General features: G+C 39.4%; 2 protein-coding genes across 10 annotated transcripts in view; one reads left to right on the top strand and one right to left on the bottom strand.

The window, feature by feature from the left end:
* The window catches only part of MED12L (mediator complex subunit 12L), a 326,631-nt gene that overhangs the window by 157,579 nt on the left and 145,921 nt on the right, over positions 1 to 23,131 (top strand). The gene's annotated exons all lie outside the window — the stretch shown is intronic.
* Positions 13,877 to 18,908, bottom strand: GPR87 (G protein-coupled receptor 87). The gene is made up of 2 exons (XM_024102586.3): positions 18,779 to 18,908; positions 13,877 to 14,992 (listed from the first exon to the last, which is right to left on the bottom strand). Exons 1-2 carry the CDS (start codon positions 18,810 to 18,812, stop codon positions 13,956 to 13,958), a joined length of 1,071 nt encoding a protein of 356 aa, XP_023958354.1. The 5' UTR covers positions 18,813 to 18,908; the 3' UTR covers positions 13,877 to 13,955.

Raw genomic sequence — 23,131 nt, 5'->3', positions numbered from 1 at the left:
GGAGGAGGAAGTTTGTCTGATTCAAATGCTGAGAGGACAAAAGCTGAGACAAGGAATCTGAGACTGGAAGCTTGGAGGGGGGTGACTTGAGGCCAGGGAGAGGGAAGGCAGGAACTGGCTGGGCAAGGAGGCTAGACTGGGAACTAGTGAGGGAAATGTGTGTCTGTGGAGGCAGGTAGACTGGGAGCAAGTTGGGAACGCTAAGGTTGGGTGAGGAGCTGGGGAAGGGGAGGAAACTGAGACTGGCTGAGCAAAGAGACTGGGATAAGGAGCCAAGGAAGGACAGTGGGGAAAACAGAGAATGGATGAGGAGCCCAGGGAGGGAGACTAGGTCTGGGAGCCAGTGGGAGGGAAAGGAAGAGGCAGATTGGATGTGGAGGCCAGAGGGCAAGGCAAGGAGAGTGGGACAGGGATGAAAATCTTGAGGAGTGGAGAGTGGTAATAGGCAGGCCACGAGAATGGGACTGGGACAAGGAACCAGGGATGAGGAAGAGGCAGCACAGGGACAAGGTTGGAGGGTGTCAGGCAGAAGGGTCAAGGTTAGGGGAAATGGGCAGAGGAGTCTCTGCTCACTACTGTATGATCCTATCCAGAGCCTGGAATGGAACTCAGGATTCCTCAATCTCACCATTCCTCTGCTGTTAACAGATATCTGGCAAAACGTTTCATCCCGCTCTAGTGCTGGTCCTCATAAAAGAGAACTTACAACTGGAATCAGTTCCTCCATTAGTGTAAGTGGCAGAGGTCAGTGTGTGCGTATCAATATGATTCCACGTGATGGAATTATTTTTCACTTTCTATTTTAATAAACTAGGAAATTATACACACATACATGCATTCTGTGTTAAAAGAATATAATTAAGGTTGCGGTCAAGCACTCAAAAGATGGGAAGTGCCAGAATTAAGGCTGCCCATGCAACCTTAATTCATCCCTATTCTGCCTATACATTATAATGCAGTCTTTAATGATGTGATTGCATGCTTTTTTTCTCCACAGGACACCTGCCTTGCAGGAGGAATGAGGGTTGTGTAGTAGGGGAGCTATTTTCTATAAGAGCGAGAAGTTGTAAGGTATTCAGTGAATGAGACAGGCGCTGTGCCTAATAGAAAGTGCATGGAGGATTTGGGTCCTTATAAAAATGGTATGATGTGGGACAGAAAAACACAAAGACATGAGGAGATCACTATAGGAAGGTTTTGTGAAACAAGATATCTTGGAGGGGAGAGACTGGGGTAGATGTACCTGCTTGTCACTGGGAGGCCTTGCAGGTTATTCTAAGTGCCAACGGGTTGCATGGAAGATTATGCAAAGCAGAGATTATAAGGAGATGTATATGTATAACATTAAAACTATAATTGTTCAGCACAGCTTAGCAGACAATTTAAACAATATTATGATTATTACTATTCAGACTGTGAAACAAAGGGTACTCCTACTGCATGTTGCCTTGTTTATTTCTATCAGAATAGATCAGATGTTGAATAAATTAGTCAGTGTAGCTTCTTTTCCTGTTTCTGTTGCAGTCTTTGGGCATGAATCTGATCTTTGATGTGGAGCTGAGAAGTATGCTTCTTATCTTGTAAAATCAAGCCCTTGTACTTTTTTTTCAGTTATAACTCTTGTTAATATCATTATAAAGAAATGTGAAAGGTAAACACCTGTCTTTAAAGCCCAAATCTTTCTACATGATCTGCTAGCATGAACCTTTACAACAACTATGTGGGATCCAAAGGGTCCACGCTAGTCAGATCCTGTTAAAGGATCAGGCCTAAATTTCTTGTATATACCTCAGTTTCTACTAAAGTTGATCAGAATATGGAATTTCCTTCTTGTGGGAAATTCAGATATTTCAAAATTTTGAATCAGAATGAAAAGTTTAAATTTTTAGTGAGAAGGAAATTCTGCAATAGTTCATTCTGATACTTTAATAATGTTACAATATTATAATATATTATATATATATATGTAATATAAATAACACATGAACATAAAGAAATTAATATAAAAGTCAAAATTAATGTTTTGGAATTGTAGAAAAGAAATGAGAAAGCTTAAATGAATTGTTTTGCCTTTTTCCTGTCAAACCCTTTTCTGAAATAGATAGATATTCTCCCATAAAACTTAGATTTTTCTGAAACTGCATTTTCCTAAGAGAAACTTGTTCTGTCAGATTTTGTCAACCAGATGTCATTTCTACATTAAAAAGGTGATTTTTTGTTTGTTTGGTTTTTTTTTGGGTAGAGCAAAGCAAATGCATGGTGGACTATTGCCACCTTCTGATTGTGCAGTTTAAGTGCACTGTATAAGATACATTTAAATTACCAGCGCTCAGAACACTCAACAGTGGGGGCCTGTAATCTATTGATTTCTGTTTAGACTTGTGATATTTTTGTACAAACTGCTTCTACTCTAACCAATTTGCTTTAATCCCCACTGAAATACGTATGATTGGAGAAGAGAAAATTCACATAAACATTACACAGTTTACTGAACTTGATGCAAACAAGCAGATCCCTTTTGCTCCTAGTAGCCAAATTTAGTTTGACTGCTACTTTTTTCCATTATGATGATAGTGTTTCATAAAGTTACATAGTAGCACTGCCAAAAAAAAAAAAAAAAAAAAAAGACGGGCTACAGTGCCTGTATTGACAGTGTGAAATACTGCTGTTTAAGCAATTTCACACTTCAGATGGTTACTGAAGTAGTAATTACTGTAAACAATCAGCAGTGATGTTAGTAATCTCTGCCAGGTAGAGTTGGCAGAGAAAATTTTGAAATTTTCAAATGGAAAAAAGGAACAAAATTTTCTTTCAATTAGCTCTACTGCCCAGGGAATTAATTACTACTGCTGGTTTTTTTGTTTGCTTGTTTGTTTTTTACTTAGGGTTTGTCTTCACTACCATGCTAAATCAGCACCGCTGCCATCGATGCAGCAGTGCCGATTTAGCACATCTGGTGAAGGCACGTCACGTCGATGGAAGAGCTCTCTCCTGTCGATGTAATTACTCCACCTCAATGAGAAGCAGAAGCTATGTCAGCAGGAGAACGTCTCCCGCCAACATAGTGTAGTGTAGACACCACTTTAAGTCGATGTAAGTTGTATCACTCCGGGGGTGGTTTTTTCACACCCATAGCGACGCAACTTATGCCAGCTTAAGCTGTAGTGTAGACAAGGCCTTAGTCCTTCAGCTGGTAAGACCATGAACTAGTAATGAAAGGCAGGTTGGTCTGGTGGATTAAGTGAAAAAAGAGTTGGTAACTTCTTAACTCTAATGCCAGGTCTGCTGCTGACTCTGTGTGCCTGCAGATAAGGTTATCGGTATTACTGTGTTGGTTTGATCATTTGTAAAATGGGAATTAAGCAATTTAGAAAAGAAAAAAATATATAAAGTACCATGTCCAAACCAAAATCACTCCACCAGTTGTTTCTACATTACAGAACAGTAGTCATGATAAAATCAATTAATTTGAAAAGAAAAATGATCCCGTTTTTCAAAACCTGTTATGCTGTCTGTCACCTGGAGTTGTAATAGCCAAATATTATCAAACTTGCTTGATTTTTCTTCATTGTCAGGGGGGAAAAGAGGGAATGTGACACAGACACATAGGTATTACCATACTGGATCAGATCAGTGCTTCATAATATCTAGTATTGTATCTCTGATAGTAGCCAGATGCTTCAGAGGAAAATGCAAGAAACCCTGTAGTGGACAATTGTGTCCTCATAGAAGAATATTTCTTCCTAATCAAAGTTAGTGGTTGACTTTTGAGCTGAAGTATGGGGCTTTATATCCTGTTTAAATGCCAGTTCTCTGATTGGGTTAGTAAACAGTGGTACAGCATTCTGGCACCTTTTTCATGTTGGCTTCTTGAGCTCCAGAACTTAAGCTCTTTTTTTCTTTTTCTTTTTTTTGGTAAGTCTCTAGATATTTGCTGAGAGCCTCAAAAATGTGTCCTGATGTCAGTGATTTTAGTGATCTCTGCCTGCATTTGCAGAACCTGGAACAATACCTCTGAGAGCTGTACTGTTCATCTTCGTGGGTACTAACTCACTCCTCAATGATAATACATTAAATGTCCACACAGTTAATTCTATCATTGCTCACAAGCATGAAGGAAAGGGGGAGGATCAAATTATAGAGATTTGTACAGTGTACTGTGATTAATGCCTCATTTCAGCATATTAATTGAGTGGGCTTAGGAGGTACCACTAGTGATCTTCCCCTCAATAAACAAACAAACAAACAAAAAAAAGCCAATGCCAAGTTGCCTATCAGAGCATCTGAACCCTGCAAGGGAGAGCTAATATCAAGAAGCCCAAAGGAGCCAGACAAGCCTCATTGAGACAAAGCCAAGCAGTAGCCCAGCAGAGTCTGTGTGTATTCAGCCCACACAAAGTGGGAGCTGAATCCAGACATCATATGTGATTACATTTGGAACATCTGCTCATAGTGCTGTGGGAAGCATCTCATATAAGCATAGTTTGGAAGAGTACAACTATGTTTGATTTTCCATTTTGACTCCTAAATGTAAAACTCTGGGTGTTCTCATTATCTATACAAATGTTTAATATCTTTTGAATTCTGCTAAGCTTTTGACTTCAGTCATGTCGTGACAATGAGTTCCATAGGCATTTTAATAAAAAGTATTTCCTTTTATTGCTTCTAAATTGCTTTTCAGTTCATTTGAATACTCCTTTGTCCTTGTATTATGAGAGAAGGTAAACAAAACTACCCAATTTATGTTCCCAGTACCATTATTTTGTATAAGTCTGTCAGGTCCCATTTAATTAGTCTCCTCAGTAATGTAACATTTCTGATCTTTCCACTCTCTCTCTCTCTCTCTCTCTGCTTCTAATAATTTGTGTTGCTTATCTTTGAACTCCTATTTCTGCTAGACCGTGACCAGAACTGAACAAGGGCAAGGGTATTCCAGGAGTTTAGTTGATGACATTGTGACGTTGTGCAGTCTATATGGTTTTATAAAAACTTGATAATAAGTCAATATAATGTAACTGAGATAGTTTTAGAGAAAATACGGTAATAAGTGAATGTAAGTAACTGGGATATGCCTCACGCAAAAGGTCTCTTGTAAGGTATCATTACAAAGCTTATAATCTACTGAGTGTGATCATCTGATTTGTATAAATGTACCACTCTTGTATCTAAAACTAGAAATATAAAATGTAACTCTGAGGGCCTATTGTAATTGTGTAAAGTGTGGACCATTAATGATGGTTTGGAATCTTGATGACTCCCATTGTCTGCAGATGGCTGTATTTACCTGTGAGTCTTCCTGTATATGTGTGTGCTGGCAAGTGAGTAATGAAGTCTTGCAGTGACATGTGATCATGTCACCTGAACTGGAATCCATCTTTAACCTGGTGCTTTTCCAGTGAGGGGGGGTGGAAACCCAGAGAGACAAAGGATTCCCGCCTTATGCAAAAGATATATAAAGGGGGGGAAGAGAACAGAGTGAGGAGAAGCCATCATGAAGAATCCCCTAGCTACCACCTGAGCTGCAACAAGAGCTGTACCAGGGGAAAGAATTGTGCCCAGGCCTGGAAGGTGTCCAGTCTGAGAAAAACTTACTGAAACATCTCTGAGGGTGAGATTATCTGTATTTAGTTTGATTAGACATAGATTTGCGCATTTTATTTTATTTTGCTTGTGACTTACTTTGTTCTGTCTGTTACTACTTTGAACCACTTAAATCCTACTGTCTGTATTTAATAAAATCACTTTTTATTTAGTAATTTACTCAGAGTATGTATTAATACCTGGGGGAGCAAACAACTGTGCATATCTCTCTATCAGTGTTATAGAGGGCGAACAATTTATGAGTTTGCCTTGCATAAGCTTTATACAGGGCAAAACGGATTTATTTGGGTTTAGACCCCATTGGGAGTTGAGCATCTGAGTGCTAAAGACAAGCGCACTTCTGTACGCTGTTTTCAGGTAACTTGCAGCTTTGGGACAAGTGATTCAGACCCTGGGTCTGTGTCTGGAGCCAGACGGGAGTGTCTGGCTCAGCAAGACAGGGTGCTGGAGTCCTGAGCTGGCAGGGAAAACAGGAGCAGGGGTAGTCTTTGCACATCGGGTGGCAGCTCCCAAGGGGGTTTCTGTGATCCAACCCGTCACAGTGGCGTAGTCGAGCAGGATCTGTGCACAGCTGATTGCTTTGAGATACTGGTAGTGATTTTACGTGAGTTTTAAGTGTGGTGGCTGGAGAACAGACAAAGTGGTTACTGGTTTGTTATTTTCTGTTTGCTTATTTCGGGAAAGGGAAGTAGGGACAGAAAAAGAAGCAAAATAAGTAAGAATGAAGATCAAAAGAACTTAAAACTACACAAGTTGCAAATTGCCCAGAAAGACTGAACAATGGGCGCTGGGAATGTCTCTGTTAACTAAGAAGCCCCTGAGCTGAGTGCATCTCAGTTTCAGTGAACTGCAGATGGGTGTGGCCCAACCTCTGTCTGTGCTGAAGCTGACTGGGGTGTCTAATTTAGCAAGACAGGAGTGGAGGGGTGCCTGTTCTGGCAGGAGGGTGTCCTCTGTGGTATCCCAGCTCATCAAGTGATGGTCTCAAGGGAAGACAAATGGAAATTGATGTACAATTTGCCTGGGGAAAGCCTGACCTGGAAAAAGAAAAGGCTGCCCACCAGCCTGGACTTAAGAGACAAAGCAATTAATACCCAGAAGCATGACCTGGCTGTAATGGAGTGGAAGAGGTGCACAGAGACATGTATCCTGGAGCTGGAAGTTGGGGTCCTGGTGACTGCTGCGGTGGGAACAAACCCCAAGGACTCTAGCTGGAAGCAAACCCAAGCTGAGTGAAAGGGGGGGGATTTTGCTGGCCAGCGAAAGGTCCCTCATAGCTGGAAGCTGTGAGCCTACAGCTGGGTCAGGGTCTCTTTCCCTTTCGGGGGACACAGGAGTGTCTGCCCCATAGGGGAGCCCAAAAACGAATTTTAGGTATACTGCCTCCGCCATGGTCAGTGTCCAAGTCTCTGGCAGTAAGTTCAGGAGGAGGGTGTGACGTTGTGCAGTCTATATGGTTTTATAAAAACTTGATAATAAGTCAATATAATGTAACTGAGATAGTTTTAGAGAAAATACGGTAATAAGTGAATGTAAGTAACTGGGATATGCCTCACGCAAAAGGTCTCTTGTAAGGTATCATTACAAAGCTTATAATCTACTGAGTGTGATCATCTGATTTGTATAAATGTACCACTCTTGTATCTAAAACTAGAAATATAAAATGTAACTCTGAGGGCCTATTGTAATTGTGTAAAGTGTGGACCATTAATGATGGTTTGGAATCTTGATGACTCCCATTGTCTGCAGATGGCTGTATTTACCTGTGAGTCTTCCTGTATATGTGTGTGCTGGCAAGTGAGTAATGAAGTCTTGCAGTGACATGTGATCATGTCACCTGAACTGGAATCCATCTTTAACCTGGTGCTTTTCCAGTGAGGGGGGGTGGAAACCCAGAGAGACAAAGGATTCCCGCCTTATGCAAAAGATATATAAAGGGGGGGAAGAGAACAGAGTGAGGAGAAGCCATCATGAAGAATCCCCTAGCTACCACCTGAGCTGCAACAAGAGCTGTACCAGGGGAAAGAATTGTGCCCAGGCCTGGAAGGTGTCCAGTCTGAGAAAAACTTACTGAAACATCTCTGAGGGTGAGATTATCTGTATTTAGTTTGATTAGACATAGATTTGCGCATTTTATTTTATTTTGCTTGTGACTTACTTTGTTCTGTCTGTTACTACTTTCAACCACTTAAATCCTACTGTCTGTATTTAATAAAATCACTTTTTATTTAGTAATTTACTCAGAGTATGTATTAATACCTGGGGGAGCAAACAACTGTGCATATCTCTCTATCAGTGTTATAGAGGGCGAACAATTTATGAGTTTGCCTTGCATAAGCTTTATACAGGGCAAAACGGATTTATTTGGGTTTAGACCCCATTGGGAGTTGAGCATCTGAGTGCTAAAGACAAGCGCACTTCTGTACGCTGTTTTCAGGTAACTTGCAGCTTTGGGACAAGTGATTCAGACCCTGGGTCTGTGTCTGGAGCCAGACGGGAGTGTCTGGCTCAGCAAGACAGGGTGCTGGAGTCCTGAGCTGGCAGGGAAAACAGGAGCAGGGGTAGTCTTTGCACATCGGGTGGCAGCTCCCAAGGGGGTTTCTGTGATCCAACCCGTCACAGACATAATATTTTTCATATTATTTTCTATCCTATTCTTTCTACTTCTGAATATTTTGTTTACCTTTTGAATTAAGATGTTTACATTGAACTATCCATAATGGCCTCTAGGTTTCTTTTGAGTGATTAGTTAATTTAGTACTCCTGGATATGAGTAGTTCAAAGGATTTTTTACAACCTTGCATCTTTTTTTTATTTTGTTTTACTTGTCAGTACTGAATTTCATCTGCCAGTGTGCAGCCCCGGAGGGTAGGCTTATCAGGTACTTCTGAAGGTCCACTCTGTTTAGTCTGTTCTTGATGAGCCAATATAACTGACTCTTTTTCTAGATAATTGATTAAATAGACACAATGTGTTATATGGTATTTATTGACTTGAGTAAAGTATTCAACATCCATTCCCCATGGTATGGTATTCTTCCTGAGAAACTGAGTTTGGGCAGAATTGTTTGAAGATGGATAATACAATTATCTAAACAAATAAAAACCAAATTAATTTAATGACACAGTATGCTATCATCTTGATATGGGATATCAAATAATGCTGTGAATATCAAGCATTTTTTTTAAAAGCATAGAAAATGAACACAGATCAAACTAATTAGCATGGTAGGAAATACATGGGAAAGTCAGAGAACACTTTAGAGGACAATAAAAATTCAGCATGGACTTGATAAACTAGTGAAATGGGAGATGAGATCAATAAAATGAGATTCATGAAGGACAAATGCAGCATTGTTCATATGAGGATGAATCAATTGCACAAATTTAGAATGGGAGGATACTGGCTAGTGTTGTGGGAGAGAGAGAGAGAGAGAGAACTAAAAAATCTAGGATTATGATGAGTTGTATTTCAGAATTTAACACTGATAAATTAGAGAATCCTCATAAGGGCAAAATCTAATCATGACCTTTGAGGAGAGATTAAAGAAAATTTAATTTGGATAGCCTGCAGAAAAGAGTGAAGATTTATGAAGGTCTTTGAGTATGTACAAGTAGTTCACAAAAGAAGTGTGCATGTGGAGAGGAGTCCTGGTGAGGATTATTTTCAGTAATCAGCAGATATGGAACAGGAAGGAAAACTTTATTTTGAATAGAAATAAATTTGTAGATAATGAAACAAGTTTTCAAGGGAGGCGTGGAATTCCTAACAAATAACTGTCGAGATACTGAGGAAAAAATGAAGACCCTCCAAAGGAGGAGGATCTAGATATGAAGTCTCTTCCATAGCTTATAACTATGTCTGTGTGCTTTCTAAATTCCAAAAATTCTGTCATTTAAAAAACCCAAGCCCCCATTTTAAATTCCCCATTCATTCTTTACAGAGCTCATTTTATTTATGCATATATGTTTCCCCCAATGCCAAACTTGCTTCTTCTCTAGCCACAAAGTAAACTTAAGCTTATGTGTTTTGTCTCATCAGGATTATTGATTTTTACACAGCCTCTTTATCATACTCTATCTCTCAGTGATAAAATGGCACTAGCAATTTAAACATATGGGAAAAATGCAAGAGAAGCTTATAAATCAGAATATCAATAGTGTTGAAAATATATGATAAAGGACAAATTGATAGCCACATTTTAACCCTCATTTAAGAATGTGTCTCTGAGCATTTTGTCCCAATATGCAATATAGTAATTCCTTATAACTCCCTTATAACTCGGAGATGCATTGTATACTTACCCTTTTCTAATTATTTCAAATTGTTAATTGGTGGTAAGATCACTGCTATTTTGACTGCATTTTAAAAGTAGCTCAAAGTATTTAGTATGGGGATAATATGTTAGTCAATACGTGTCATGTGGCTAAAACCCTGTACGTTGCTTTGAAAATGTACCCTGAAGAAGAGCATTGTTACTTTAGAGTGTGGACCATCTGAATTAAATGATGGACTGACCAGTTCACAAACATAAGGCTTGTTAGTGTTCATTCAAGGTAAAAAGTGCTGGCTCAAACTTTGTGTGGGGTTCAATTTAAAAGGATTCCCCACATATTTTTCATTCATCTGGAATAATTAATTAGCTAGCACCCTTCATTTTGGCACATTCTGATACACTAATTGATGCTATGTGCAGCTGCCCCCCCCCCCCCCCCCCAATGCCCACCAATTATCTGAGCTCTTTCTTTACACATCCACTGTTATACTATTCTGGATCACATGTATTTCACAGTTTGGAGTAATAGCCCCTGTGAAGGGACAATATGTGTATCCCATGGCACAGAGGGCATTATGGGAGCTCTTCTCCAAAAGGTGAATTTCACCTGCTTCCATGCACGATATTATATTTTGCCTTTGCCAAAAAAATCTAGAGCTTGAAATGCATGTGTGAGTGAGCATATATCTAGACACTTGTATGCCGAAATAGATGCTGTATTCATTTTACAAGACAAAAGTATAGTAAAGAAGAGAGTGCCATCTTTTTCTGTGAATGATTTGAAAATGTAGGGTCCAATCATACATTTGTTGAGATTCCATAGCTCTCATTGTCATCACTAGGAGTTAAGTTGTTCAGCACCTCACAGGAGCAGTTTCTTAAATTTTTGTTCATGTTGTACTATGCACACATAAGGTAACAGTGTGAAACTTATGCAACTTTTTTGTTTAGTGTTCAAATATTCATACATCAGTTTTCAGTAGAAGCGATTGTTTCAGATGAATCTTTTCTTTTGCCAACCATGATTTCTTCGTTGTGTTTTTCTCAGTAGAGTCTGGGGGATGGGTGTGGGGACAACTGGGGAAATGAATTTTTTTTTTTTTTTTTTTAAAGTCTATTACTATAATCTTTCCTTGTTTAAAAAAAACACAGACACAAAATTAAGTTAGGTCATGAGTCTGAAATCCATAAATCAAGATGAAATGAAAAGCTCTATTTGTTTGATTCAGATGGTAGGTTTGAGTCTAGATAATACTGTGGTTGGCACTTGATAAATCTTGGAGAGCTAGATATATTGAAAATGGAAAAAGGTGTCTCCTCTAGATGGCGCTGTGTAACTTGTGTACTTGTATACTAAGAGGAATCCGTTGCTAAGCCTCTCATCCATTAAAAATTTAATCCTACACCTCTTGCACACATAACTGACTTTCTTAGCACTGAGCTGAAGTTATTAGTCTTCTTTCATGTGTCATACAATATAGCAGTATGTCTCGCACACAGGGAAGTATAATATTTTTAGTTTTATTTCATTGTATGATTTGATCTGAGGCATTTAAAAATTAAAAAAAAAAAAAAAAAAAAAGCTGGAGGCAGGAATTACACCTAGGGTATTGTACACCAGCACAGGAATTAGATAAAACCATCCCCTCCCTATATCTATTTCCCTGCTAGCTGGCTAAAAAGAATTTGACTCCTCAGCTGTACTTCGGGGGCAAAATGCTGTACTTTATTGTTTGGTGAAAATACAACATATGGAGCCTCTTGTCTGTCACCCCAGAATCCAGGCCTGATACTTTCCTATCATCTTCTTAAGATCTCAGGTAGTAATGTACTTGCTGATGCTCTATCCCCCAGATGTGCCCAGGGCATGCTCCTAGTCCAGCCATCATACATATGTGCAGGCAGCCACGATTGTGCAGGTTCTGCTCTGTTTCTGAGCTGCAATAAATAACATATTGCCTCTAATCCCACTGACCCATCTGGCTTAGTACTAACCGTGTGAGCTGGGAATTCTCTGCTGCCCCCCTTCTTGTACCTCCCTTTAACTGGGTTAGGGTGAGATGTTGCCTTTAGTGTCTTGCTCGTTTCTACAGAGAAGAAGTGCCGAGTATAGGCAGGGATTCAATGAGAATAAAGGTTGATATTAAACATTTTCCTTCCAATTTTTAAGTGGGATAGTCAATGGAGATAATTAAACAAACTTCAAGCCAGAAGGAATAATAATAGAATCATAGAATCATAGAATATCAGGGTTGGAAGGGACCTCAAGAGGTCATCTAGTCCAACCCCCTGCTCAAAGCAGGACCAATTCCCAACTAAATCATCCCAGCTAGGGCTTTGTCAAGCCGGGCCTTAAAAACCTCCAAGGAACCTCCACCACCTCCCTAAGTAATGCATTCCAGTGTTTCACCACCCTCCTAGTGAAATAGTTTTTCCTAATATCCAACCTGGACCTCCCCCACTGCAACTTGAGACCATTGCACCTTGTTCTGTCATCTGCCACCACTGAGAACAGCCGAGCTCCATCCTCTTTGGAACCCCCCTTCAGGTAGTTGAAGGCTGCTATCAAATCCCCCCTCATTCTTCTCTTCTGGAGACTAAACAATCCCAGTTCCCTCAGCCTCTCCTCATAAGTCATGTGCTCCAGACCCCGAATCATTTTTGTTGCCCTCCACTGGACTCTTTCCAATTTTTCCACATCCTTCTTGTAGTGTGGGGCCCAAAACTGGACACAGTATTCCAGATGAGGCCTCACCAGTGTCGAATAAAGGGGAACGATCACGTTCCCTGATCTGCTGGCAATGCCCCTACTTATACAGCCCAAAATGCCGTTGGCCTTCTTGGCAACAAGAGCACACTGTTGACTCATATCCAGCTTCTCATCCACTGTGACCCCTAGGTCCTTTTCTGCAGAACTGCTACCTAGCCATTCAGTCCCTAGTCTGTAGCAGTGCATGGGATTCTTCCGTCCTAAGTGCAGGACTCTGCACTTGTCCTTGTTAAACCTCATTAGTTTTTTTTTGGCCCAATCCTCTAATTTGTCTAGGTCCCTCTGTATCCGATCCCTACCCTCTAGTGTATCTACCACGACTCCTAGTTTAGTGTCATCTGCAAACTTGCTGAGAGTGCAGTCCACACCATCCTCCAGATCATTAATAAAGATATTAAACAAAACCGGCCCCAGGACCGACCCTTGGGGCACTCCGCTTGAAACCGGCTGCCAACTAGACATGGAGCCATTGATCACTACCCGTTGAGCCCGACGACCTAGCCAGCTTTCTATTCACCTTACAGTCCATTCATCCAGCCCATACTTCTTTAACTTGGGGGAAAGAATACTGTGGGAGACCGTATCAAAAGCTTTGCTAAAGTCAAGGAATAACACATCCACTGCTTTCCCCTCATCCACAGAGCCAGTTATCTCATCATAGAAGGCAATTAGGTTAGTCAGGCACGACTTCCCCTTCGTGAATCCATGCTGACTGTTCCTGATCACTTTCCTCTCCTCTAAATGTTTCATAATTGATTCCTTGAGGACCTGCTCCATGATTTTTCCAGGGACTGAGGTGAGGCTGACTGGCCTGTAGTTCCCCGGATCCTCCTTCTTCCCTTTTTTAAAGATGGGCACTACATTAGCCTTTTTCCAGTCATCTGGGACCTCCCCCGATTGCCATGAGTTTTCAAAAATAATGGCTAATGGCTCTGCAATCTCACCCGCCAACTCCTTTAATACCTATGAGTTAGTGAGATTGCTCTTAATCAGTAATTTAAGGTACATAAATGCTGTTGCTTAAGTTGCTGATGCTTTCTGGTGGCCTAAAAAACTTCCACCTGGTGAATATTAGAGTCTGTTATCCTGGTCTTTCAGTGTAATTTTTTTTTAAATTAAGGATAGCTATTAGCAAGTTGAAGTGAATAAGAAGTAAACCGCTGATCATTACTAAATTAATATGCATATTCAGATTTTGTTTGGCTAAATATATGTGAAGCACACAGATAATCAAAAGAGTTATTTTATTATTTACATGCTTTACAAATATATTCTTGCAAATGAACAAAAGTCTCTGTGAGGATAACCTCACACATCCGTGTATTCATGATATATGCGCACTTCTGATCTTCTGACGCTTTGAAGTGACCTGATACTTTCACTCCTGGTTCGCATATTTGATTTCTTGAACAGCCTTCGTGAAAATGATCTACACATGAAAAAGTAAATTATTGGATCTAGACATACATTACATGCAGACAGGAAAAGTGTCATTTCCTTGCAGTAGTACAGAATTTTATGTGCTGAATCATCTAAAAGTTTATCTATGTGGCTAAAAGTAAAGGGTATTCTACACAAATGATATGGGAGAAAGCATGTGAAAAATACAGCCACAACAACCCTTATGCTTTGGTTGTGTTTTCGTTTTCTGCTTGATGAGCTAATAAATTGCTTGCTTGACTTGTATATGTACCTGGATATAGCAATGTAACATCCTATTAGTACTATAAGTACTATTACAAACATACAGGTATTGATATAAATGACTGCTTCGTGCCATTTTACTCCCAAGGGAGTTTTAAGTTTTATGCAATCATCTATATTTTTCTTTGTTGGATATTCATTAGTAAGAATCAAATTTGGTAACGCTAGAAAAGCCATAACAACCCAAACACATGCAGACAAAATCTTGGTGAAAGTAATACTGTACATTCTGGAATCCCCAAATGGCTTTACCACTTTCAGATACCGGTCGATGCTAATGAGTCCAAGAAACACAATTGTAGTATACATGTTTGCATAAAACAAAACTGTGGAATATCGGCATAGAAAAAAGTTAAAGTGCAATGGTCCGAGTCTCAAGTCCTGAATTATTTTAAATGGAAATGTCAGTGTCATTAGGAGGTCTGCAACCACAATGTTTTTGAGGTAAAAGATAAAACTTGTTTTGTTTCTGATGTGGAAGAAAATCCATACTGCTAGACCATTCAGTAAGATGCTTGCCAGGAATATGATGAGGTAAAGGACTGGCAAAACAATGGTTGTAAATTCATTTTGTGTGGAGTTCCCAAGTAGACCTGTTGTGGAATTAGTTGAAATAATGTCTTCTTGGCCCAGATGATAATCTATAGGAATGATGGAAAGAAATAATGTAAGTATGTTTTGACAGTTGTATAAATGATTTTAGCAGTTGTTCTCCAAGGCTTGTGGTGTTATTGTCTTCGGCTGAGCCCAAATGATTCTCAGATGAACCAGTTTAGAAAACGTGAACTTCTTTAATAGAATATCCTTTAATATTATACATTTTAAAATAAAAGCATAAAGCACTTGTTGGCCACAATAAATCAGAATACTGTAAAGTATCAGAGGGGTAGCCGTGTTAGTCTGAATCTGTAAAAAGCAACAGAGGGTCCTGTGGCACCTTTAAGACTAACAGAAGTATTGGGAGCATAAGCTTTCGTGGGTAAGAACCTCACTTCTTCAGATGCAAGTCACTTTTAGACTTAAAGATGCCACAGGACCCTCTGTTGCTTTTTACAGAATACTGTAGGCATTGGTTGTTCCAGGCTGTTGGAACATAAGGACAGTTCTGCAATTTAATTGATAGAAAAAACCTGTGAATATAGCTAAAACGAATAATGCATTTTGACTTTCTCCTTTAATTAGTAACCGTAATACTTGTCTTTTTCTATAGAATACCTCAGTCTTTAAAGCATGTTACAAAAATCCCTACATCTCTGTTACTGCATTATTGGGTAGGGATCCCAAACATCTCCAATATTAACCCTACATTTACAGTTTAAGAAACTGCGGCAGAAAGGTTAAGGGAGCTTCTCGGAAGAAGGAGGGCTGCTGAGCTTGGCACAGTATGCTTCACTGTCTTGTGAGGTTGGGGGCAGGTGGAGCTCTGAAAGATCAGCTTCTAGCCAGACTATCCATTTTTTCAAGAAAATGGCTGTTACACTGCTGCTTTTTCAAGCTTGGTGCTACCGCCCCGGCCATATGGAGGTGTGATATGTATTTCTTTGCCCTGAGCAGTTGAGGCTGGTACACCTGCCACACAAGCACGGGTTGTACGGTCACAATGGCATCGGAACAATTTTTATAGTGGAGTGCTGAAAGCCATTGAACAAAACTGTGTATGATGGAAACCACTTCAAGCCAGGGGGTGCTGCTGCACCCCTCAGCACCCCTAGTTCCAGCACCCTTGTATTGTCAATGATTTTTCTCCTCTGCACCCTGCAAGGGCTAGTAGGATCGAGTCCTAAGAGATTTGTCTAGGCCGTGGAGGATAACGGAGTGAGGTGCTGAAATTGGAGTTGAGGGGTCTCTCCTCCCTGTCAAGTGCTCCCATTTTGCTTCTCACTGGTGTACTATTTTTATTTACTTTTAATAGCAGGCCAAATGACACATACTGAAAACATCATGGTTTGAATTAATCTATTTTGTATAAACTGAATGCATGGAGGACTTTCTAAATATAACTTTCCTGATACTTCAAGCTTTCATCTCTTGCAGCTGAGCTACTACTGCAAATATTTTTCTGATAGCTTAGAAAAACTTCCTTCATTGCCCTATTACCAAAAATCTCAGGAGAGTTCTCATATAAGAAATATAGTAATCGAACTTCTGTTACTCTTTGGATAATTTCTGAAGAAAATGTGCATTTGCAATCACTTTGTTAAATTCTGCTGCAAAGTAAAAAAGTGTGATGCATACATGCGTTTGAAACATTTTTTTTTTTATAACTTTTTGCATTGGCGTTTTTGTCTAAGAAATCTACAGTGGTAGTTATTAAAGCACAATGTACCGTTGCACTTAAAAATACATTCCCAGTTCAAAATTCCTGCTAAGGTGAGTTTATTTGTCTCTTCAATTAATTTTTTGTGGGGTAAATGAGTGCACTGAGGCCTGAAATGGGGAATAAATGTGCTATCTTTCAGGTTGAAAATATCTTTCTGTCCTCTGAGTAGACATGCTTGGTGTAGGATCCATTGGAAGAGAGATGATGGTCTCTGTCTGAACAGTGCTAGGATTTAAGCCTTAATGGAATAATACACTGAAATTGCATGATCCTAATGGATACTTCAGTTTCATAGGAGAGCCATTCTCTTCTGTGCTGCACCCTGGTCTTGCAGGGCTCAGCTAGGACAGTGTGAGAATGGGTGATTTCTGTTGGCACAAGATTTACAGTAGATGTGCAAGGCCGTAGAATTTGTGGGTGGAATGATGGCTTGGCACCCATATAAAAGGCCTTGTGATCTACTAGGTAAGTAATCAAGGTATTTGGGTGGAATCACCCAGCTAACAGGTTTGTTCTCAGCTGCAAGGACTCTCTTCCTGCAGATATAGATGTGGTATCTTACTGTCATTGTTTAATGACGTTGTGACCTATTTTTGCTATTATATTATAATCAAACACTTCTGCTAGCACTTTAAATCTCCAAAATACTGTACTAGCATTTGTTAATCAAAATAGTACTCTGTCAGATTAGTGGCATTATTATTTCCATTTAACTGATGGAAAGAGATTGAGGTACCGCGGGTGCAATTCTTTGTTGTGCTCACTGGTGCAGAGGCCATAAACGCAGTGGAGCCAATCACCGGGAAATTCTTTTGTTGTAAAGGGTAAGGAGTAAGGTCCATAAGTGTAGCACAGTGGGCACACCAGGACCCCCATCCTCAAAAAAGTAAGTCAGACCATCTCTGTGCTCTGGTTGTTCCTGGCTGCTGGAATAGTCCATAGGGCCATAGACAACCAGGCACGTGCCAAAGTAGCCCTCTGGAGGTCAAAGCAGCCGCTTGCCAGCCTCTGAATAGAGTGGCTTTATGCCACTTCTGTTGCTTACCTGTATCCGCTCTGAGCAGAACCAGAACTGAGAATTGAGTCAAGAGGGGTTAAGTGCCTGAGGCCATGCACAGATGAAGTGGCAAAGTGCCGTCCCTTCACCTGTCTGTGCCTTTTATTATTTTGACCAGCAACAGGACATTTTAAAGAATTGAAATGCTGCTTTTCAATTAAAAGTTGGAAGGAAAATTAAGTATTTGTAGAGACAGCACTGTACATTTATGACCTAAAATACTTTTTTTGTGAGAATAATGAATAGATTGTACAGTATTCTGAGCGAGACTTTTTTGGAACATTTAGCAAACTAAATAAGATGGACTCTAACTGTACAGAGGAATATTTGTATCAATTTATTACAATTAATAATTATGGACCAGGTCATATTAAGGTACTGATTGACTTTGAGTCCAAGGGGAGCTGAGTGCTCAGCATCTCACAGGATTAGATCCTATGTTTTGCAGTGCTGATATCATGGCTTATGTAGGTGTGTAAAGATTTAGCTGACACAACCTGTGCAAGTGCAGTATAATCAGAGTTTATCTGTTATACTTACCAGTACACTGGGAGTGCACTGTTGATCTTAATTATAGATAATCTTTTGGCTCTTTGTCATAGCAGAACATTGTCTTTTATTTAAAATGATTTATTCACCCAGAATCAGGAAGATGAGAATTCTGTTTGGCCCTTATTAAATTGCTAAATATGAAACGCAATTTACTTAAATTCACAAAGCACAAAATTACAGTCATTGTGGATTTTAATCACATAAATATTTGTGATCAAACATCTAACATTAATTTTGTAATTATTAATGTATCTTAATGTTTCTTCTAAAAAATAATAGTAAATAATATTGTTTAAAATTGCCTCTACCTTGAACTTCTATGGTGTTTTGAATCAGATTGGAAATCCATTGAGGAAATATCTGACAATATTTTGATAGCCTTTTTTTAAAGGACTTATTTTTTTAAAATATTGCTCTTGATAGTAACTACTTCCAAATAGGTGATACTATAAACTTTTCTCAGTTAATTCCAACTTTTGAGAATTCTTTCGAATTTACCTGGTGTTTTTCCATATGACAAGTTGAACCCCATTATTTTTGTTGCTGTTGATTTTCAACTGAAATACTTTTCAGGGGAGGCAGGGTTCATGGTCCTTGGACTCAGCCTGGGCTATACCAGCTTTAACTTCTGAAAAATATAGGAAATTAAAAATAATTAAAAATAAGCAGAAGTTTTTGCACAACAGCAGCATCTTCCAGCATTTCAGAAACAAAACTGATCAGAGAACACAGACAGCTGTTTGTCTGAACACTTTATAGGTATTCTTCCACTTGAGTATTCCCTAATTCTTTACTCTTGTCTTCCCTCACTACACCTAAGCCTCTTTTAAAGTATTGAACACCAGCATGGATTGGTGTACAGATGTATGCTAATATTAAAACGTAACTGCCTCACTTTGCTCAGTCTGTTGTCCTAACTACTGAAATGCCCTTCGTTGCTACTTCAACAATTGTTTCCCTTCCTTATGAGCTGCCCTTGCAATGGACATCTTCTGTCTTGATGAAGAACCTTTATGCCCATCCCTTGTTGGATGAACACATGCATAAGTCTGTTCTCAATTTTGGAATTCCTGGTGGCCAGTTTGGGCTGTTGCTCTTGTCACTGGATCCTCTGATGGCCTTCTGTCTCGACATATTAAACCTTTATATGCCCTCTATGGATAAACTGCAAGGAATAAAAGAAGGTACCCGAGTAAAATACTGACTATATCTCGTGCTATGAAGAAAAATACTTAGAAAAATGCATGTTAAGTGCAATATCTTTTATTTTTCAAACTAAAAAATTTAATACACAGCCACAGTATACATCACGTGGTGTTATATATATTATACATATATAAATATAGTGTCTGTGATATCATTAGCTCTCGACTTAATATATGGAGTGTGGTGTGTGTTTTATCTTTTTGTTGGAAATTTTAATTTTTTTGCTCGCTTCCTTGTGGTTTGTATGGTGTGTTTCTATTGTGTAGCCTGTTGGGAGGTCAGCTTGAAGAGATAGCAAGAAAGTCTGGGGCCTGAAGGGACTCTGAATGGAAGAATGAGACACTACAATGGCAATATTATGATGCTTTGACACTGAACATAATGTGTATCAAAGTTTAATTATCAGAAATTTTCTCCACTGTTGATTTATAAAATAACTTTGCAAATTGCTGATGTGTTTGTTATAGGAAGTAATTGTACAGATTCTCCACTCCTGGCTCTCCAAGCTTTTTTATGTATGATTGTTAGGAAAAAACACAGCAAGACAGACCATTTCTCAGCAGTAAGCAGTGACACCTTTAATGGCTCTGCCTTTCAGAAGTTGAAAGGAACTCCAAAGCACAGAATCAGTGAAACCCACCAAAACTTACGTATGTTGGAGGACAAAACAGTGTTGAACTAAGTTTTGCAAGGTTGTCACCCCTTTATCAGGGACTGACAATGAATATATTTTATGATGTCACTACACGGTAATAAAGCATGTCACTTTTTTCACTACTGCTACATTTTAGGTACAAATGAAACTCCAGTCCAAACTTTTAAAACTTCATTTTAATTTTGTTTTTTAGTATCTGGTATTGAGGTCCATTTTGGGACATTAAATGAAAAGAGATGGGGCATGTAGATGACAACTTGATATCTCTCGGGCATAGGAAAAAATATTATTGGCTAATATCACTATCAATTGTAATCGTATAAATCTGCAGCTACATCATCCATGGTCCAGCAGACTCTGGGATTAAAATATGGTGAACTGTATTAAGAGATTTTATAAATTCTCAGTGGTATTGTCTAACCACCTTTCTTCTGAGCTCTTGTTAATCCATGTAAGCCCTTTTTCATGGTCCCGCAAAGGCACTTTTTCTGTGCTATTGTTATCAGGTCCTAGCAAAGTAGTCTCTCAAGGGTCAAACTCGCTGGATGTCAGGTCTATGATGATGCAACTATGGTGTGGCAGGCACTCTGGATACAATTTTGGTTTGAAAGGAATCTCTCAGTTAAAAATAAATGTATGCCTCTTCCCTTGTCTGATGGACACTTCTCTGAGCAGGATTCCTTGATTAATTCCTTAAGGAACTAGGAGCAAGTAATAACTCTATATGCTTATCACATAGGAAGGTTCTGCCTAGTGGCTTTAATTCAACATAACAAATGGATATTTATCCTTTTATAAAACAGAGGGAATAGGGGATTACCATGTTCACAGGGGAAGGGGATCATCTTTAAGATGCAAGGACCACAGTCTCATGCTTACAGGAAATCTTAAATAACTTCTTTCATAATGGATTCTACCTGGACAACCATTATTCCTATCATTCAAGGGAATTATTTACAATCCGTAGGTCTCTGACATGCTTACCTGCATCTACTGATGAGACTCTAGCACCAACAATTCCTCCTGTGCTCCCTCTGCAACCTACATCTCTAATGTCACACACTCTCCTTTGGCCTCTCATTGACTTCCTGAGTTCATAGCAGTTGTAGCAAGTCACCTATGGAAACAGGGTCACAGTCATGGCCTATCCCCACAAGTGGCTAGTGTGGGATAATTCTTTTCAGGTGACAAAAATGACAGCATCCCAGCTCTTACATCTGTTCAGACTTTGGGTTTTATAAGTGAATCCTAAAGAGAGTTTGATGATTCTTGCCCAGAACATCAATCACATGAGGGATTCTCTGTAATACAGTCCTCAAGGAGAGCTTTTCCAGCTGCATAGAGCATGGCGAAAGTGAAGTCAGCCAGGGAATTCCAAGTCCTGTAGCACCATTTGTCAGAGAATGTAGCTGCTCAGGCCCTGCTGTATCCTCTCTTGAAATAATACCTTGGACTTTCTTCTCTCTCTGGACCCTATAATTGCTCCGCCTACAAGTCAGCCAGGAACAAACCTTAGAGAATCAATAAATATCCCTTTCCTGTTTAAAACTTTCTTATTCCTTTTGTCTAAATGTCTTTGATTTTAAAACAGTTATAGGAAGTACCAAAATATTGACAGGAAGCAGCAACAACAAAATAAACAACAACAACAACAAACACTTCACAGATGTGAAAGTCTTGACTGTTTCAACACCTCTCAGATAAAATGTTGTTTCCTGGGAACTCTAGGGCTTGAATCTCTTAAAGGGAACTCCTCTATCTGATGAGCTTCACTACGATTATTTCTATTGTGATGGCTCCTAGAGGCTCCAATCAAGATCCCATTGAGCTAGGAGCTGTACAGATGCATAACAAAAAGACAAACACCTTATCAATTTAATGGAGTTTTTGGATAATGATTATCTGTCTAGTTAGGGAAGCACATGTTTTCAAGTAGTACAGTTGTGCGGAAATTATTCTGCTTAGATTTAAGGCTCCATATAGATGTTCTGAAGAAAAGGCATCTTTGCCTTCAGTGAAATTCTGTCAAGTCAACAAGTGTTAGTCAGGAGAGACAACTTATGTGTAATGAGGTATCTCAGTAGGAGGGTGGGGTTGATGAATAAGAACTGTAAGCTTATCTTTGAGAACTAGGGGCCACCAAATTAAATTAATAGGCAGCAGGTTTAAAACAAACAAAAGGAAGTATTTCATCACACAATGCACCATCAACCTGTAGAACTCTTTGCCAGAGGATGTTGCTAAGGTGAAGACTATAACAGGATTCAAAAAAGAACTAGATAAATTCATGGAGGATAGGTTCATCCATGGCTATTAGCCAGGATGGGCAGGGATGGTGTCCCGAGCCTCTGTTTGCCAAAAGCTGGGAATGGATGACAGGGGATGGATCACTTGGTGATTACCTGTTCTGTTCATTCTCTCTGGGGTATTTGGCATTGGCCACTGTCAGAAGACAGGATATGGGCTAGATGAACCTTTGGTCTGACCCAGTATGGCCATTATGTTTTTACCCTAGTATACTTCTGGAATTCTTTGCTTTAAAGCAGCTCATATTACAGGAAATGTCATCCTGCTAATGGTGTGAGAAGAAATATAATATTCCCAGGAGAATTCACACTCTTCCACATATTGTTTCACCCTTAGCTTTGGAAATGAAGAGTCTCATTCCTCTCCTCTGTATAAAAAAGGGGGCAGATCTTGATGGAATACTACAGGATCTCATTTAGTTGGTGACTAACTTTGTCCACTCTTGAAACAGACCCTTTTTCTTCCTTATAAATAGCATTTCTGTGATGGACAAGGTTGATCTCCACCTTCTTACACTTGTTTATTGCCAGTTATCTAAGCTTGAGTGAAAGTCTTTTTTTTTTCCTCTAGCCCAATTTCATTCCATGCAAGTGTGTCATACCTCCCATCTTATGCATATTTGTACATCTGTAGTAAAAATCCTGCTATTCCATGGGTCCTTCGTACCTATTCAGCTGTCACTC

The sequence above is a fragment of the Chrysemys picta genome, chromosome 9 (assembly GCF_011386835.1).
Source record: "Chrysemys picta bellii isolate R12L10 chromosome 9, ASM1138683v2, whole genome shotgun sequence".
Taxonomy (NCBI): domain Eukaryota; kingdom Metazoa; phylum Chordata; order Testudines; family Emydidae; genus Chrysemys; species Chrysemys picta.
This window is presented reverse-complemented; position numbering and strand designations above follow the sequence as displayed.

Bases quoted from the DNA above. Each gene is read 5' to 3' on its own strand.
- GPR87 (XM_024102586.3), bottom strand. From the start codon at position 18,812: ATGGGGTTCAACTTGTCATATGGAAAAACACCAG. The intron at 14,993-18,778 runs GTAAATTCGAAA...TCATTCCTATAG, and splicing joins GTCATATGGAAAAACACCAG to ATTATCATCTGGGCCAAGAA.